The 17,243-nt window shown below is 40.6% G+C and overlaps 1 protein-coding gene across 3 annotated transcripts; it reads left to right on the forward strand.

The window, feature by feature from the left end:
* The first annotated feature begins 1,759 nt into the window (after positions 1 to 1,759).
* Positions 1,760 to 15,538, forward strand: PROK2 (prokineticin 2). 3 transcript variants are annotated; one of them, XR_004228842.1, is made up of 4 exons: positions 1,760 to 2,235; positions 2,549 to 2,754; positions 5,652 to 5,777; positions 12,688 to 13,277. XR_004228842.1 is itself a non-coding variant. In XM_023200026.3 (4 exons), the coding sequence occupies exons 1-4, from the start codon at positions 2,140 to 2,142 to the stop codon at positions 14,472 to 14,474; spliced, it is 390 nt and encodes a 129-aa protein (XP_023055794.1). In that variant the 5' UTR covers positions 1,778 to 2,139; the 3' UTR covers positions 14,475 to 15,538. The 3 variants fall into 3 exon arrangements, 2 of the variants coding, with proteins under 2 accessions (XP_023055794.1, XP_023055801.1); XM_023200026.3 differs by lacking the exon at positions 2,549 to 2,754 and adding an exon at positions 14,370 to 15,538 and having other exon boundaries at positions 1,778 to 2,235; positions 12,688 to 12,750; XM_023200033.3 differs by lacking the exons at positions 2,549 to 2,754; positions 12,688 to 13,277 and adding an exon at positions 14,370 to 15,538 and having other exon boundaries at positions 1,809 to 2,235.
* The last annotated feature ends 1,705 nt before the right edge of the window (positions 15,539 to 17,243 follow it).

A 17,243-nucleotide genomic window follows, 5' to 3' on the forward strand; every position in this document is an offset into this window, starting at 1 on the left:
TCAGTTTTCAAACTTGGCCTCAGATACAAATGTGGCATATCAAGAGCCTTCATTTCTCTGCTAAAGCATTAAAACAATTAAAATTTCCAAAAGAAACAACATGAAACTAAACCAACCCTATTTTTAAGTGTTTTCAAACTTGTTTCTTTTTTTTTTTTTAAACTTGTTTCAAAACAGCCTTATGAGGATTGTTTCCCAAACAGCTGTGTAAGAAGCCAGCCACTTTTGAAATCTGATTTTTCCTATGTAGACATATCATATTTTCTATGCTTGAAGAAGCAGGGAATACCCAAGCTGGCATTCAATAGTAGCGAATATGAAATAGACCATTAAAAGAAAGTCATAGGAATGTTAAAATCCATGTTGACTGGTTTTTACATTTACCCGGCAGCATTCCCGAGCTAGCGTTGGCATGGAGACTGGAAAAGGAAACTTTCCACAAGTCTGTCACTTGCTACTGTTTCTACTTAGTCCACTGTGAGTCCAATTTTAACATTTTTTTTTTTTTAAGTTGAAAAAAAGTGTTTGACTCCTTTTGTGTTTTCTGTTCGTGGCGTTTTTTAAACATGAGAACACGTGTGAAAAAGATTTTTAAAAAGCAGCCAAAGAGTAGGGTTTCCAAATATTCAGCTGTTTAACATTCAGATAATTGCCTGCCTTCCCCCACCCCCGCGCTAGCCCCCACATTTCGTCTGCATGCTTTGGCATGGGGGAGCCCCACAGTCTGAAAGTAACTCTGTCCCAACTCTCCTTACTGCATGTATTAAAGAGGCTGAAAGACGCATCTGCTTTTCAATAGTTTGTGGTTCTTAAGAGACCAGGAAAGCCAGAGGTTCTGACTGTTCACGAAGAAAGTTGGGTTTCCCAAAACAGGCAAGCAACTTTGGTGTGGTCACATCTAGGTATTCTTGACATCATTTTTGTTGAGGGAAACAGGCTGTAATTCTTGGAGCCAGGCTAGGGTCAGAGATGGAGGGTAAATCTGCCACTTGTTCTTTCCTGGTGTGCCTGGAACCCACTAGACACTTAATTCATGTTTACATGAATGAACGAATCACAATAATGCCCTATCGCATCTGTAAAACTGAAGGGTGATTTTCCTGGGCTGGAAAGTTAAAGAAAGAAGAGAGAGCTGCGTACCTAGGGCTTAAGGGGCCTCAGGCTGGCACTCAAAACCAGGCGTTCTCATTTCCCTTTGGCATCACCCTGAACGGCTGTGCCTGGAGCTGGTGCGGGGCTGAAGAGGGGAGCAAATATATGTGAGGAAAATCAGAGGAGAGGGTCGGGAACAGATGTGGGCATAAAGGGAAGCCATCTGACATGAAAGAAACAAATAGGAGTTCTGCAGTTGGAAGGACAAATCCTTCCACGTCGTCGGGGATATGGGATTGGGGCGATTTTGCTCTCCCTTTGTTCTTTTCCTCTGCCTTCCACGTTTCCAGGGTATGTGATTGATGTCTGTCTTCTCTGTTAAGTTATTCCACCGTGAGGACAGAGCCGGTGGCAGTACCTGGCACGCAGCGGGCGCCCAGTACCTGCTGAGCAAACGAATTGATTCAGGGGCTGCTGTGTCCCCCTCACCCACCTCCCCCCGTCCCCTATGTGTCCGCAGCGCCGGGCACGTAGTAGGCGCCCCCTAAACATCTGTACAGCAAATGATTTGCAAGTTTTCGGCGCAGAGCACGTGGAGTTTTGGAAACCAGGACAGCAAATGAGTGACTCGGAGACCACAAAAGCGATTCCGGCGCGTGCGAAAGGCGGCGGCTGGGCTACGGCGGAGGGAACGGCGCGGAGCGGGGCGCCCCGCGGGGAGCGGGGCGCCCCGCGGGGAGCGCTGCCTGCGTGGCGCCCGAGGCGGGGGGGCGGGGGCCGCGCGCAGCACGTGCTCGTCTGGGAACCGGCCGGGCCCGTGCGGGCGCGCGTGTGCGCGTGGGGCGTGGGGTGTGTGCCCGCGCCGTGCCCCCCGCGTGTGCTGCCGGGCGGGCGCCGGCGTGAGTCACGGTGGGGCTAGCCTTTATAACGGCCCCGAGGCTCGCTGGAGCCGCCGCGCCCGTCAGCTTGCCGCTCAGCGCTCCACCCAGCGCGCCCCGGCCCCGAGCCCCCAACCGCCTCCGGCGGCCGCCCAGTACCGAGGGCGCCATGAGAAGCCCGCGCTGCGCCCCACTCCTGCTCCTCCTGCTGCTGCCGCCGCTGCTGCTCACGCCCCGCGTCGGGGACGCCGCCGTGATCACCGGGGTAAGCGGCCCTGGCGCACCTGTCCGCCCCTGATGCGCGCCTGCGATGTGCCCAGGGGTCTTGGGACGGGGACCCTGAAGGGCAGGCTAGAGGCAAAGGGAGGGTCACCCTGGGTGGGGACACCTGCCCCAATCGCCCGTTGGTGCGCTTGGGAAAATGCCCAGATCCAAAAGCAGCAGACGGCTGGGGACACTGGGCGCGTCCTGGAGGAAAGAGTGACAAGGATGTCGCCCACCACCTTTATTACCACCTTCTCCCGCTTACTTCTCCCTCATCACCCACAGCCTCACTCCTCGCATTTTTCTTCTGTTAGGCTGAAAGAAGTTTCTCTCTGAGTCTTCTCAAGTACTTTTGGAGGCGCTCCAGCGTCGAACCTTAAAATTTGACGGCCCCTTCCTGAAATGCAAAGGACCAAGACGAATTCCCCAAGTGCCCAGAGTCTTAATCCTACAATCAAAGAGTTTTGCTCCCGATGCGTCCTCCGCAGAAACCCTTTGAAATCGCTTGGTCCAGGGCCATGTGAGCGCTTTGAAAAGCAATTGTGGGCGCTTCCTTCTGGGTTCGGGGCTTTTCCCCGCCAGGGTCTTGAGGTCTCCCCATAAAAGTTTTAAATTTCTAATTCCTGGCAAAGCATCTCCAGTGCTCCAGCATAATGATGGAGTAGGTTGCTGTGTAGATGTTTAAACTTAGAGATGTCTTCGTCTTTTTTGTAAGCAGGAACTAGTTCGGTTCTCTCCCACTGCCAACAATTTTGTGTGGATCTGAAGAATTGGGTTTGCAGTACAATAGTAAATAGTCTGGTTTACATTAACAAGGCGAAACTGCTATCATTTCCTGGTTGTTCAACTTCTTTACTGTTTTTTTTAAGTGAGGAATTATTTCACACCTTCATTAGATTACTTCAAATATTTAAGTACACATAATAGGATTTACATAATATGTCTATGTTTGAAATGTTGATACCTAGATAATAAAATAACATGTGACTTTAAAGGAAATGTCATTGTCTTGAGAAAATCAAGTCCTGTTTTCTCTATATTAGTTATTAGGTTTATGGAATTTTGGAAGTCCTTATGCTAGACAGCATTTGTATATATCCAACAGATTTTTAACTGTAAGCTCTGTGATATTTATTAGAAAACAGATTTTTTAAAAAATTACTTGCATAGCTTTGCCAGTCCATGTGGTTGAAAAAAAGTTTTTGCAGGTCTTTCTAATATATGAGAATTGAAACATGATTGGATTTTTTTCTTCCTCTTCTCCTGCTGGCTCATTTAAAGTTTCTCCTAATCCTCTGAGCCCAAGATCCCTTTGCAATATAAGTATCTTTTTGTTCCATTCACAGGACAACACTATCTGAATAGATTTGCAATGGGTTAAGGATGAAGGGCATTAGAAAACAGCTGTCTAATTAAAAATATATAAACCTGTGCAACTCTTTGTAAACTTTGCAAGAACTGAAGCTTTTGTTACAAAATAAAATTTTATCACATTGGCTGTCTGTTAGAGAGGCTTAGACTGGGCTTATTATATAGTTATGTGTGCTGTTTTTGTTGTTGTTATTTTAAGTCAGTGTTACAAAAAGAGAATTTTTTAAATGTCTCTAAAGCAACAGAGCAATAAACTGCAGTTATGTCTCCATGACAGGAATCATCTGGATTCAAATGAAAAACTCAGTAACTTATCAAGATATATTGTATGTAGCATGTTAAACATCCAGGTGATTGAATTTTAAAGGATTTTGGCTAGATGTTTGATTGTCTCATTAAAAAAAGCTCATGGGGCCTGAAAATTCAGGGTATTGAGCATCTGTTGAAATAAAATACTGGCTAAAACTTCCATCTTACATCTACAGTTTTTTGGGTAGTGTATGTAGGTATTTTGAAATTGATTTGTATGCCCACATAGATTTGTTAAAACTATATTGTAAAAGATAATTGACTAGACATCTTATTTATGGGATGCAATGGCTACATATACATGATTTCTGGCATGCAGATAAAAATTGGAAAGTTGAAACATTTATATATTGTCCTATAAAATCCAAACACCTCAAGATGAATCCAAAAACTCAAGGTGAAATTTTTACCTTTTATCCAGATACTTGTTTTAGATAGACTGAGAAATAAATTCCAATGAGGGAAGTAAATGAACATTAAAGTAAAATACTTGGTTACTTTTAATGAGAAATAATGTTAAGAATGTGCCCATATTTTTATGTCTTGAGAAGTTATGACTGTCCTCAAAACTAAGAATTTTGAAGGACTGTTTTAGTTGTTTCCACTAATTATACATTTAAATTTGTGCCTAAATGATAGAGGTTTTAGTTTCTTACATATATAGTACAGGATGTTTTTATCTTATCACTAGCAAAACAGATTACTACCCACGGTTCAAACAAAGCATTCTATTTTTTGTTGGTTCTAGGAAAGAATAATAGTTCTTCAGATCCATTTTCATGCAAATAAATTTAGGCTTCATTATTTATTTCTATTTAGTAGAGTTTCTATTTAGTAGAGTATGGAAATTCCTCTATAGTTGTTTCATTCCATTGTTTCCTCCATTGTTTCATTGTATGTATTTACAACTTTTATATTGAAAGCAGGTGCCTTGAGTAATTACTATTGACAATTACACCTGTCACTTGCATTTCTTAAACTGATGGACCTTACAGGATTGTTAGCTGGTTTTGTAATGTGCATATATGTTTATCCTAAGCCAGTAATTTGCTCTTTGCAGCTTATTCACCTGAAGGAAGAGTAACATAAGGCAAGCATCTTGGTCTGTCCATTCTCAACCTATGAGACTTCTTTAAAGAGAAAATGGTGAAAAAGCAAGTCAGTGGTGTGAGAAACGTCAAGTCTCATGAACCAAAATGCAAATATTTGAAAGGGAAAATGAGCACTTCTAAAATTTACATCAGTGCCTTTATGGGTCTGGAGTGTTTCATGCCAGATTTAGAGACTATTTAAATCTCTTTTTTAAAATTGGCCCCAATATATTCTGCAGTTAATAGTCATAAAATCTTGTGATTTGATTTATGTAGTTCCTAATGGCCATGTGTAGTGTAAGACTAATATAGTCTTGTTCTTCAAGTTCAAAGCCAATTCAGCCATAAAGCGCTGGAAAAAGAGAGCTGATTTCATTTTTTTAAAAAATCTTATGTTTATTTAAGATTTTCGTAATCCAGGGGCTAGAATTTAGCCCAATTTCAAAACATAAGAAATAGCTATTCTGATCAGATTGTATTGTAGATATATGCAAGTAAATGAAGGTTGTCATTTTTAAAAATATATGTGATTATTAAAGTTGAAGTGTTTAGATATTTAAAGGGCATTTTCACTGCCAATTTTATATTTCCTTAGCCTGAGTCTTTCCTGTTATCTATATTTATCTGTTTGTTTATTACATTTCAGGCTTGTGACAAGGACTCCCAATGTGGTGGAGGCATGTGCTGTGCTGTCAGTATCTGGGTTAAGAGCATAAGGATTTGCACACCTATGGGCAAATTGGGAGACAGCTGCCATCCACTGACTCGTAAAGTTAGTATATATATATGTATTTGTATTCATGGTGGTTCTACTGTGATAACTGCGAGCAAGGTCTGTATGACATGAAGGACCGGGTAATGTACTTGACAAACAAATGAATATTGGATGTTAGCAAGGATAACAGTGGAAAACTACCCCCTCCTCTCCCCTTTCATTTCAAAGAATTGTATCCTCTGTCTTTCTTATTCCAGTGATAATTTTCATGTCATTGCTCTCATAGTGTTAGAAGCCTTTTACCAATATAATTTCCAACACATGAATTTGCTTAAAATTTATTTAGAACAAAGATATATATTATACTTTAGTATGCATCTTTGCAGAAATTGGAGTATAGAAGTTCTTGAAAAGACTGCTTTTAATATTAGATCCAGTGATAGGGCATAAGCTCTGCATTTTGGGTTTTTTTTAAGAAAATCAATTATGCAATTACTCTTGTATGTTAGTTTAAACATTCCAAATTCTGACTCTACCTGCAGGATACATTGTTCACAATTTTAGAGATTGATGATATTTAACTTTCCAACTTGCTGTATTATCTGTCAACTCAATATCACAGTGACCTAAACAACACTTTTGAAAAGTTATTAACAGTAATGCCATGATCATAGGATGGCAGGATTGGACAGGGCTTGAGAGGTTGTGTCCCCAAGGGTTGCAGACCCACCTGTCTACAGGGGTCGGGAAGGTTTACGTTATATGAGGAAGCGGGTGGGTGGGAGGCAGAAGGCATGTGGAACTGGAGAGTTCTTGGCCTTCTGATTAAAAACCTTTGAAATACAGTGAGGCCTCAGCAGAGCCCCCCAGGAATGCCAGGTTGCATTGCCTTCCTCTGGTTCCACCTCCGCATTTTTCCCATCAGTAAAGTGCCTCCAGAGGCATTGCAAGTCCTAGGCCAGGTGGTTTGCGAGAGGCAGAGCTCAGTCTCTTCAGAGTGTTCTTTCTACACATTGTATACTTTCTTTTAAAAACAAGTAGAATGTTTTCAAAGCAAACCAAATTCCATTTTCTGTGTTATTTTTTCACATGTGATTTAGGGTTTTAAAATGTAATCCAGCCAAACATCTTTCCTGTACTCCACAGTCCCAGAGAATGGTTAATATTTTGACCTCCTTGGAGTGAACAGAATGAAAGAAATTGTGGCCCCTTGACCCAGGTTTAGCTCTGCAAGCCGTAATGTGGATTCTAGTTGTTTGGGCCTATCTAAAGACTGAATTTGCTTTTGGCTTTTCTGTGGTTGCCTTGTGAAATGCTTCCTGTTACGTTTAAACTATCCCTCCTGTGGTTTTACCATGCAAGACTGCACTGTCATTTAAAAACACGACATGCATTGTTTATTCTTGGACAGAAGACGTTTAAAGTGTTAGTTGTGTGTCTCAATGCCAAACTTCCCTAGAAGGGGGGCCACTGGCCCAGCTGCCTTTAGCATTGATCTTGTTATTTTCAACACCCTTACTGAATTATGAGTTATCTTTTGTACACTTAAGTCATTGTCTCTGAAACATTTAACTTTCTCCTTTAAGAATTACGTTGTTTTTGGCTGTGCATAGTGGCTCACACTGTAATCCCAGCAATTTGGGAGTCTGAGGCAGGCAGTTTGCTTGAGCCCAGGAATTTGAGACCAGCCTGGGCAACATAGTGAGACCCCGTCTCTATAGAAACATTTTTTAAAATTAGCTGGGCATGGTGGCACATACCTGTAGTCCTAGTTACCAGGAAGGCTGAGATGGCGGGCCGGGGGGGATTGAGTCCAGGATTTTCAGGCTGCAGTGAGCATGATTGTACCACTGTACTCCAGCCTGGGTGACAGAGCAAGACTCTGTCTGGAAAAAGAAAAATTGTGTTGTTTTTATACAGTATTAGTATAGCTTCATATGCCCTAGATGTGAGAATCACATAGCCTGTTTACTAAACAAGGGAAAAGTGACACTTCCCGTGGAACTATGTTTGTGTTAATAACAATCATAATTGCACCTTGTTAAATACTGTGACATACCAGATCCTTTATATTAAATGTTGTATATGTACTTCTTATTTAATACAACAAGCCTATACACAACATTAAGCCTCAGAGGGGTTCAGCAACACAGGCCGTGAGTAAACAAGAGACACTCAACTTCATTCTTTGTGACACTCTATGTGGTCTTAATCATTACACGCTTCTACCTCCATGAAAGCAGTCATTGGGTTTAATTTGAACACTTTTTAGTCCAATTAACCAAAACTGGTTTGTTTGGATAATAGAGACAAAATGATCACTGGAATGAGTGATAACAGTTCAGACTGGGAATTTGTGCCATCCGACAGTTTTGAGTGTTCCAGTCCTCTGCAATATTTAAAAGAGAACCGAATTCTTTTTCCCCAGTTCCTAGATATCTTCAATTTCAGGTTTAGTCCAAGATTAATTTTGAAAGTAAACAAATGCAGTCTTCTTTCATAAGCCTGGCTACATCTCTTTGGTTTTGTTTTTATCATGGATCCAATGATGAAATCTTTAAATAACAGAGTATGGTTTTCAGATGCTCACTTGAAATGTATTTCTGGAATTTTATTTTCTAACTTTTCATATTGGTTGCTTTTTTGTCTTCAAATACATTTTCAAAGGTTATTTTGATGACCTATTTTAAGAGTAGGTCCCAGAGTTGCTACTTGTTCCAGATGAAATTTACCTATTGTAGAAAAAAAATCTAGTTTCTTCCAGAATATCTCTCAGCTGTGTAGTCTTTTCAAAACAACTCAAGAAAAAAAGTCTTTCCTCAATACATTCTGATGAACATTATGTACAGTATTCAATTATGCTCTGAAGTTTAATGGCTCATTAGTAGACAGTAAAAATGTAGACACTATATAGATTTTTTTTTTTCATTTTGTTTCAGCTTAGTCATTAGCCACCAAAAATCTGTTTATTTGGGTCAAGTGAACAGTATTTGATGAATGAAACTGAGAACCATAGGTAGGAGTTGATAGCTACCGAGGTCAGTTTACTGTTTTATTTAAGATGTACCAATTAACTTGTAGAGTTTACAGTCCCTGACAGGCTATTGTTTTATAATTATGTAGTTTTGAACTTTATATTTGATAATTTTAAGATAGAATAAAATATATGAGTTCACCTAGGAAACACAGTATGCATATTTTCTAAACACATTTTAAAGCAAATAATAGTTTTAACAGGTATTCATTTCTCTCAAAAAAAATTTTTTTTTTTTTTTTTGAGATGGAGTCTCGCTCTGTCACCTACACTGGAGTACAGTGGCGTGATCTCGGCTCACTGCAAGCTTTACCTCCTGGGTTCACACCGTTCTCTCACCTCAGCCTCCCGAGTACCTGGGACTACAGGTGCCTGCCACCATGCCCGGCTAATTTTTTTTTTTTGTATTTTTAGTAGAGACAGGGTTTCACTGTATTAGCCAGGATGGTCTCAATCTCCTGACTTTGTGATCCACCCACCTCAGCCTCCCAAAGTGCTGGGATTACAGGTGCATTTTTCACAATTTTTTAACAGTTAAGAATGACTTACTGAATCATGTCTATAGAAGAAACTTTCTGTTTAAAAAAAAAAACAAAACAATATTTCTATTAATGCCTATACTTTCCAAAGTTTACATAGAAGATTAGCCATTTTCTTCCCATTTTGATTAATGTTTAGGTTTGAAAGCTTTGAACGCTTTTTAGTGTTCAATAATTATGTGATTAATACTTTAATTTTTACTGCTTGTTGTTTTCTGAATTTGTTCAGTTTAAACAACTATGTTTCCTTCAAACAATCTTGTTTTAAATTTTGCTGCACTTTTTATGTGAACATTTTTAGCACCAGGATTTTTTAAAAACTTCACTTGAAAAGTTGACCAATATATTTTCCTTTTCTGAAGGAAAAAAATTCCTTCAGAAAAAACCTGGTACTTGTTTGTTTTTTTAGCTTAATATTTTAAAAATTATTAGTGGTTTCTATTTTAGAACCAGCCTATGACAAAACATTGTAAACATAATTATAATTTCAGAATATGAAGTTATTAAAATTTTAATATTTTTTAAAGTAAAAAAATTTTAAAACACGAAAATATAACTAATGCAACTAAAAATTTGCAAAAGATGGGGAAGAAAGCATAATATGCTAATTTTCTCATCTTTCCTATCACAATGTCAAGAGCTACCGTCTACTATTATTTCTTGGGATAGCATCATAGCTGTGTTTTATAGGTTCAATTCAGCAAAAAGACTTATAAGACAGAAATAGGCTTTAGTCTAATACAGGTTTTTCTCAACTTTGGTACTACATACCCTTTGCCCAGTTTCTCCCAGTGGTGACATCTTGCAAAACTATAGTACAATATTACAAGCAGGATATTGATGTTGATACAGTTAAGGCACAAAACATTTCCACACTATAAGGATCCCTCATTTTGCCCTTTTATAAGTGCTAATTTCTCTTTAAAAGTACTATAAAAGAATAAAAATCATGCTTTCTCAAAGTGCTGGATGTTCTGCCTCGGTAACTTCTAGAATTTGCTGTTTGGAATTCTAGGCTATTGGAAACTTTGCATTGAGTGTTGGTTGATTCTAAAGTAAACCATGAAGTTTGGGCTAAGGGGTTCCGGTGTGCATCTTCTGTAAGCACTTTCTCATGCATTTGTGATTATGAGACACGCCTGTTAGCTTTGTCACTCAGTGTCTGTAAATCTAGAAGGGAATGGGCCAGTCAAGAAATTGACAAGCATCTACTGAGTGTATAATATCAGGAATCATGGCTTTTGGCCAGGCATAGTGGCTTATGCCTATAACCCCCAGACTTTGGGAGGCCAAGATGGGCAGATCACTCGAGGCCAGGAGTTCAAGACCGACCTGGGCAACATGGCAAAACCCTGTCTCGACTAAAAATACAAAAATTAGCTGGGCGTGGGTGCACGTTCCTGTAGTCCCAGCTACTCGGAAGGCTGAGGTGCGAGAATCTCTGGAACCTGGGAGGTGGAGGCTACAGTGAGCTGAGATCACGCCATTGCACTCCAGTCTGGGCGCAACAACAGAGCAAGACTCTGACTCAAAAAGAAAGAAAAAAGAAAAGAAGAGAAGAGAGAAAAGAAAAGAGAAAAGGAATCATGGTTTTGGTCATTAGGAGCTCACAGATCTGAGTGAACTGAGTTTGAATGAGAAAAAAGCACCTCAGTATCAAGGACCCTGCAGTTCAGTGTAATCATTATGTTAGGGTCAGTCGAGGCAGATCCAGATTGATGTTCATATGGTCTCGGTGTCCTTGATTTAAAGATTACAAAGTATTTTTTGAAAGTTTCACAAAAACAGATGACCTCGTGAACACACTACCAGGGTCCCTCCTAGGTCCTGGACTAGACATCTAAACATGAGAGGGGCTTTGGCCTCTTGGGCTTCATGGTGAGTCCATCTCTGAGTTTGGTGGTGTGAGTTATGTTTTGCCTGCTCGGAGCTGGGCAGGGTAGTGAGGGGAGCCTTGGGATCTGATACGGTCATCTCACTTCTGTGCTTTGGGGAGTTTCTAGTCTCTGTGGGGCATTGCAGGGCATATGATTGGCACGTAGCAAGTATTTCCTGAGTGTTTTCTGTGTACAAGACTAAGAGCTATATGCTCATGAGTAAAACGGATATGGTCCCCTCTTTAGAGAGTCTGGGGTCTGGCCTTGGTGATGTTTGAGAAGAGAGCAAAATCTGGAAGAAAGCAGGACTGTGTTTGACTATGAGCATTGTCCCCTCCTAGCTGAGTAACCTCAGTCCAGGACCTTTGCTTCACCTCAAAAGGAAGTCACTTACCTCTATCTCAGACAAAGCAAAAATCTGGTGCTGAGGTTTGAGATGACATTCATAAATGATGCCTTCTGAGAACTGACCCATGGCACACAATCCACGTGATTTTTCTTTTCTACCAGGCCCAAGGTACTGCCCACCCCATGTGATAGGCCAGAGAGTGATCGTAGTGTCATGATGCAGAAAGCAGAAGGCTGTGAGCACCCGTAAGCAGCTGAAACAATTTAACTGGTGTTCTGTCTTGTATCATTAAGAGGGAAGTGCCACGATGATGTACACCCTCACCTGTTTTGCTCATCGTTGTATGCTCAGCACTTAAGATAGGGCCTGGTAGGTAGGTGGCACTCAGTATTTGTCGAATGGGTGAGTGAAAGAAACATACTTGGTGATCTCCGTTTATAACAGTTTAATATACTCATTATAGGTGTATTTCACTGACACACTTCAGGCTCCTTTTACTTGGATATTGCTCTCTGTCTGTTTTTCTCAGCCTCAGCACTATTGACATCTTGTGCCAGATAATTCTTTGTTGTAGGGGTTGTCCTGTGCATTGTAAAATGTTTAGCAACATCCTTGGCCTCTACCCACTAGATGCCTAGAGCATCCCCCTCCCTGCCCTTAGTTGTGACAAATGAAGACATTTGCAGACACTGCCAAATGTCCCCTGGGGACACAATCATCCCTAGTTGAGAATCACTGGCCCATGCACCAGTTTTAGACTTGGCAGAAAGGAAACTTAAGGTCTCAGGGTCAGAATGGGCTATAAAGGTAATTGATGATCACTTCTCATGCTATCCACTTATAATTGTCTAAGCCAGTCCAGCTGTACTCACCTCCTCTGATGTGTTGTTGGTGGCAGCAAAAGAGCCAGCCCTCAGCGTTCCCTTTGACACACAGTGACAGAACCATTCTGAGCACAAGTCTATATTAATCCAGTGGCTAACATGTCTGCATGTAGATGCTGTCATTAGAACCTGGGAAGTCATGACACAGCAGAAGGACAGAGGAACTGGGATGGCTTGGCTGTATCTTGCTCTGCCAGTTCACTACATACATACCCTGCCCTCCCATTGCCTCTTTTTCTTCCCTTTGTATTTATTGATCTCAATCATCTCCCTGGCCCTTCCAGAACAATTTTGGAAATGGAAGGCAGGAAAGAAGAAAGAGGAAGAGAAGAAAAAGGAAAAAGGAGGTAAGAAGAATGTGAGTGTGGTACCACCGAAAGACATGCCCAGAAGAATTAGCCTTTACATTGTTGGACTACCATAGAGTTGGGTCTGTCCTATCAGTTCAGCGCCGATATAAGGTTGGAATGGTTCTGCCACTGTCTGTAGACAGCTTTGGTAATCTGTATTGGTATCTATATGATATATACAAAGAAATCTATCTGGAAGGCATCTAAAAGATGCATTTCAGCTTTTCTCATAAGGACAGATCATTGATGTGGTGTAGCCTCTTTTGGTGGAACAGAATAAGAAATACACTAGAATGATGTTGAATAAAGCATTTGAGTTTGGAAGCAGGAAGAACACATCCTCTGCCATGTTTAAACTATGGAAACATCTCTGAGACATGAGTCTGTAGTCACTCGTCTCTCTCACTTAAGCCTGAATCAGAGTCACTTGCCATCTGATTTCACAGACGCTCCAGGCCTGGATTAAACTTTCTCCATATAACTTGTAAGACAGGCAGATTCTCAGGAAGGTGCTATTCCTTAGGGGAGGGAAAATAACATTTGCTCTCTTTATTCTAGAAAGCATACATATTTGGAGTGTACACCATTTGCCGCTGGCACAGACAACCACCATGCTCGCTGTCAGTTGACCCTCCTCAACCCAGCTTGGCTGGTGACATGGGCTGGGTTCTTAGAGGGGCTCTCAAATGAAGCAGACCTTTCACTGCTACGTGGTTTGTTCCATTTATGCAAATTGAGCTTGCCTTCTTCCCTGATTTTCCTCTGTTCCTTTTAAAGTTTTTTCCCAGCATTTTTACTCCTGGCATCTGTGTGCACATGTATGAATTTATATATTGCTCATTGATGGTGAGTTTGTATTTGCTTATTGCATAGACATGGTCATGCCCATGATACCAGGTTCAAGCTTAAGGAGCTTCAGTGATAGGATACCATAAAAAGAAATAAATGAGAAAAAGTGAAAGGCAGTGCAGCTTGAGGACTAAAACCTTGGTCTCTTGGGCCCACTCACTGCTGGCCAAGCTTCAAGTTTCAGGTAAGTGCCCTTGGCCAATATACCAGTCTCTCTTCGCCTCATTCTCTTATCTGTAAAATGGATACAATTAAAGTGCTTGCCATCTTTACAAGGTGATTGTAAGAATGGGAAAGGATAACATATAAAAAGTACTGAGCAGGCCGAGTGTGGTAACTCACACCTGTAATCCCAGCAGTTTGAGAGGCTGAGGCAGGCAGCTCACTTGAGGTTGGTAGTTGGAGACCCGCCTGGCCAACATGGTGAAACCCTGTTTCTACTAAAGACTACAAAAATTAGCTGACCGTGGTAGCATGCACCTGTAGTCCCAGCTACTCGGGAGCCTGAGGCAGAAGAATCACTTGAGCACAGGAGGCAGAGGTTGCAGTGAGCCAAAATTGTGCCACTGCCCTCCAGCCCAACAGAGCAAGACTCTGTCTCAAAAGTAATAAATAATAAATAAATAAAAAGTACTGAGCATATTGCCTAATGGGTAGTTAACGCTCAGTAAACACTAGTTGTTATTTAAATAGCTATCTCAAGAATGGTTTGGTGTGTTTGTTTTCGAAACCTTTCCAGCTCTGACTCCGTTTTCTTTTCTATTTAGGTTCCATTTTTTGGGCGGAGGATGCATCACACTTGCCCATGTCTGCCAGGCTTGGCCTGTTTACGGACTTCATTTAACCGATTTATTTGTTTAGCCCGAAAGTAATCGCTTTAGAGTAGAAACCAAATGTGAATAGCCACATCTTATCTGTAAAGTCTTACTTGTGATTGTGCCAAACAAAAAATGTGCCAGAAAGAAATGCTCTTGCTTCCTCAACTTTCCAAGTAACTTTTTTATCTTTGATTTTTAAATGATTTTTTTTTAATCGAATGGGAATTTTACTTTTGGATAGAAATATAAAGTGTAAGGCATTGTGGAACTGGTTCTCATTTCCCTGTTTGTGTTTTGGTTTGGTTTGGCTTTTTTCTTAAATGTCAAAAACATACCCATTTTCACAAAAATGAGGAAAATAAGAATTTGATATTTTGTTCGAGAAACTTTTTTTTTCCTCACCATCCCAAGCCCCATTTGTGCCCTGCCACACATACATACATACATACAACTTTTGGTACCTTGCCTCTTCCACCTCAAAGAATTTCAAGGCCCTTACCTTACTTTATTTTTCTCCATTTCTCTTCCCTGCCCTTGCATTTTAAAGTGGTGGATTTATCTCTTTGAGTTTGATGGCAGAATCGCTGATGGGAATCCAGCTTTTTGCCGGCTATTTAAATAGTAAAAAGAGTTTATATGTGAACTTGACACTCCAAACGCCTCTCATGACGTGGACGCTAGGAGTGCTGCCGGACCCTTCCTAAACCTGTCACTCAAAAGGACTTTGGCTCTGCTATTGGGCTGGTGTGTGGACAGAAGGAATGGAAAACTAAATTAATTTAGTCCAGATTTCTAGATTTGGGTTTTTCTAAAAATAAAAGATTACGTTTACTTCTTTTTCTTTTTATCAAGTTTTTTTTCTTAGTCTCCTACTTAGAGATATTCTAGAAAATGTCACTTGAAGAGGAAGTATTTATTTTAATCTGGCACAACACTGATTACCATTTTTAAATCGGCATTAAGTTGTAATTTAAACCTTGTTTGTAACCGAAAGGTCGATTGTAATGGATTGCCGTTTGTACCTGTATCAATATTGCTGTGTAAAAATTCTGTATCAGAATAATGACAGTACTGTATATCATTTGATTTATTTTAATAGTATATCCTTATTTTTGTCACGGGTGTTGTCAGTTTTTATTATAAGCAGATTTCTAAATAGGCTATGTCCCAACATGGATAAAGACCCCAAGGTTGGTAAAATAGCCCCAGAGATATGTGCATTTTCATCTTACGTACAGCAGAGTTCTGTCTGCATGGATTTTAAGGTAGTTCAAAAAATAAACAATGTGTACATCAGTGGTGTTTTGGAGCGTGAAGGAAAAGGATGGCATGTAAAACTGATGGTAATCAGGAATGGACTCATGGGACTTAAGTGTATTGACTTGGCAAAGAGTGATGGGAGTGTGTGTCTCGGGTGGTTAGGCAGGGTGCTAGGTGCTACCACATGGTGATGCCAATGTAGGCTGGCCTTGAAAACCCACCAAGTATTGTAAATGGTTTCAACGTCGCAAGTAAACAGTTTATGAAATGTGTTCAACTGACTAAACTTGCCCATGCCAACCCACCAACCATTTCCAAACACAGAAACTGTCCATTTTGTAGTTACTGACTCAGCCAGGGCTTATGATTGCACATTGTATGTAATTTTACCCCTTGAGCTAATGTGTCCCATAAATGTATGGGATTTTGCTGTGCTAATTACCAAACTTGATCAGAAAAGTATTATTTTTGGTTGTTTAGTTTGTGTTCAAGAAACATTCCTCTGCAAGTTTGCTGCAGAAAATTCAACTTCAACAAGGGAAATTATGAGTAAAGAAACGCAGTCTGGCAATTTTGTTGTTTGTTTTCATATAATATTCAAGACTTTCAAGGCTACGTTGGCCAGGTGCAGTGGCTCACACCTGTAATCCCAGCACTTTGGGAGGCCAAGGCGAGAGGATTGTTTGAACTCAGGAGTTTGAAACCAGCTTGGGCAACATGGAGAAACCCCATCTCTACACAAAAAAAAAAAAAGAAAAAGAAAAAAAGAAAAATTGGCTGGGCGCAGTGGCATGCACCGTTAGTCCCAGCTACCCTGGAGGCTGAGGTGGGAGGATCACTTGAGCCTGGGAGGTCAAGGCTGCAGTGCACCATGATATTGTGTTACTGCACTCCAGCCTGGGTGGCAGAGCAAGACCCTGTATTTAAAAAAAAAAAAAAAAAAAAAAAAAAAAAGGCTATAATGTTGTTTCTTCCAGTTCCTAGGATCGTCTCACACACTTACTGGGACTTCATAGGCCAGAATTTCCACAAAGTAAGGCAAGATGAAAATTTACACAAGAAAACCTAAATCCGCAGTCTACTTTGAAAATATCATGAATGAATTCCCTTCATTCTAAGGTAGACAGAAATCTTATGCTAGAAGATGATGCCAAACCCTATTGGACCTTCAGATTTCTTTGCGAACATTGACTTTCGTGAAAACTGTCATTTCTGACTTTATTCTGCCTTTTATCAAAAGCGACATTTTTTTTAACCATAGAAAAGCTTATGCCAAAACTATTTCCTGTAAACCCTCCTATCTCACTGAGAACCTTCATTCTTCTCAGTATTTCCATGTAGTTCTTTTGTTAGAGCCTTTTATAAAGTCAGTTCAGTGATAGATCAAACACATAACCCGGTTTTCCTCTTCATTGGTTTCAATATTAGAAATCTCATCCCACCCTTTTCTAGCTTCATTTTTAGAAGGTTAAAGGTGGGGGCCATTTTAATTTTAAAAGCTGGACACTTCTGGTATTCAGGAAGGGTCCCTGTGCAATTCACCGACAACCTTTTATGGCGTTT

This window comes from Piliocolobus tephrosceles, chromosome 2 (genome assembly GCF_002776525.5).
Source record: "Piliocolobus tephrosceles isolate RC106 chromosome 2, ASM277652v3, whole genome shotgun sequence".
NCBI lineage: Eukaryota > Metazoa > Chordata > Mammalia > Primates > Cercopithecidae > Piliocolobus > Piliocolobus tephrosceles.